Genomic DNA, 1758 nt, shown 5'->3' on the forward strand with positions numbered 1-1758 from the left:
GGGGGCTCTTCGACCACTCCAAAAACCCTAGAATAGCAAGATAGGCCTTTCGTAGATCCGATGTTTGGCATTCTGCTTAGATCGTCCACCTCTGTCTTATTCGGCGACTTGATCCTCAACTCGCCAGTACACCACTGTGCACCTCTACTGTAATCCCTCTATGATATAATCTCATGTAAGCAGGAGTAGGGTTATTACTCGCCACGCGAGGACCCGAACCTAAGTAAACTTGTCGCTCGTGCCCATCTGGTAACCTAAGGTGATATCCCTTTGTCATACAAATCTATGTACATTCACCGCATTGTTGTTAGGTACATCGCGGAACACCATCGACAGCTAGCGCCGACAGGTGGGAGCCTCAAGCTACTAGATCGGATCTACGGATCTATCCTATCTTCAAACTTCCTCTCCATCATCTCTGCCAATGGAATCATCTTTTCGACCTTTATCGATATCATCGGCTCCGTCGGGCCAGCGCGTCAACCCAACCGTGCCATTTTACCAGCCAACACATCTAATCTTCCCAATCTGGTCATCGCAGTCCACTTTGACCAAGCCATCGCCCATCTATTTGCTAGCTTAATATTTGTCTTTAAGAAAGTTCTAATAACTGCAAGTTCTGCACTTACCCCAAACACTGCAAGTGCGTCCACAACGGCCTTCGACGGTTTCCCCTGAACTGCAAAATTCAAATAAAAAAACAGTCAGAATGTGAACACTTGCTCAGAAGAATGGTTGCCCTGGATCAAAGCAGGGAACTCACACAAGATTACTGGGAGGAGGATGAGGCAGACGAGCGACGCCATGCTAACCAGCAGCGAGCACCCCATCGCTCTCAGCCACACGCCTGCCAAATCCCCGAAATTATCAGTCGTGTCGTGGCGTAGCACGCCTAGAAATCGCACATTCCGCGGAAAGTACACAGAGCAGGTGAAAATCCTGACCCATGGGTGTCGACTCTGGCTGGAAATCGCGGTGGATGTGGTCGTGGTGGTGATCATGGTGGTGATGGTGGTCGTGGTCGAAGCCCTCGAGCTCGAGATCCGCCTCCTCGGCCAGTTCCTCGGGAAGCAGCCGCTGGATCTCGTCGCGGTGATGGTGGCTGTGGTGGTGGTGATGCTCGTGATTGGAATCATCGAGGGCGCCCCCGCAGCTGTGCCCGTGGTCATGGTGTTCGTGGGGCTCCTCGTCGTGGCCGCCGTGGAAGGGGCATGAGGACGCGGAGGAATCCCCGTGCCCAGCCGCGGCGGCGAGAAGGGCGGCCAGGAGCAGCAGGGAGAGGAGACGGCACAGCATTGCGACCATTGCGATCTTTTGCCGCTGCTTGGGCCTTTGCTGGGCATGTTCGCGGGATAACGTATCCAGTGCACCATTGTCTCAAAAAAAAACATATCCAGTGCACCATGATTCTCAAAACAAAAACATATACAGTGCACCAGCCCAACTGGTGCAGATACAGAACGGAACAGAGAGTTGGTTGAAAGTATGCCCGAAGATGGATTGCTAGAACATTCCCAATAAAGCTCTCATTATTATACTAACATAAAAATGTTCGTGAATATGCAAAAAGAAATTTGCTGACTCAGAAAATGTTCACGAATTCAAAAATATTCATGAATTAATAAAAGTGTTCCTCAAATTTTAAAAGATGTTCATGAATTTAAAAAATGTTCCCCAAATTTCATCATAGTTCATGAATTTGATAAAATTTTCCCATATTTCAAAAATATGTGATATGCTTCAATCTAATTCACCATT

General features: G+C 48.7%; 1 protein-coding gene across 1 annotated transcript in view; it reads right to left on the reverse strand.

Annotated features, from left to right (window-relative positions):
* LOC123077544 (IAA-alanine resistance protein 1) overlaps positions 1-1344 on the reverse strand; it is a 9706-nt gene extending 8362 nt beyond the window's left edge. The window contains exons 1-3 of the mRNA XM_044499828.1: positions 945-1344; positions 764-847; positions 630-679 (exon numbers count right to left, since the gene is read on the reverse strand). Coding sequence (XP_044355763.1) covers positions 630-679; positions 764-847; positions 945-1305 — 495 coding nt within the window. The 5' untranslated portion in view covers positions 1306-1344. The remainder of the gene's footprint in view (positions 1-629; positions 680-763; positions 848-944) is intronic.
* Positions 1345-1758: the final 414 nt, after the last annotated feature.

This window comes from Triticum aestivum, chromosome 3D (assembly GCF_018294505.1).
Source record: "Triticum aestivum cultivar Chinese Spring chromosome 3D, IWGSC CS RefSeq v2.1, whole genome shotgun sequence".
Classification (NCBI taxonomy): domain Eukaryota; kingdom Viridiplantae; phylum Streptophyta; class Magnoliopsida; order Poales; family Poaceae; genus Triticum; species Triticum aestivum.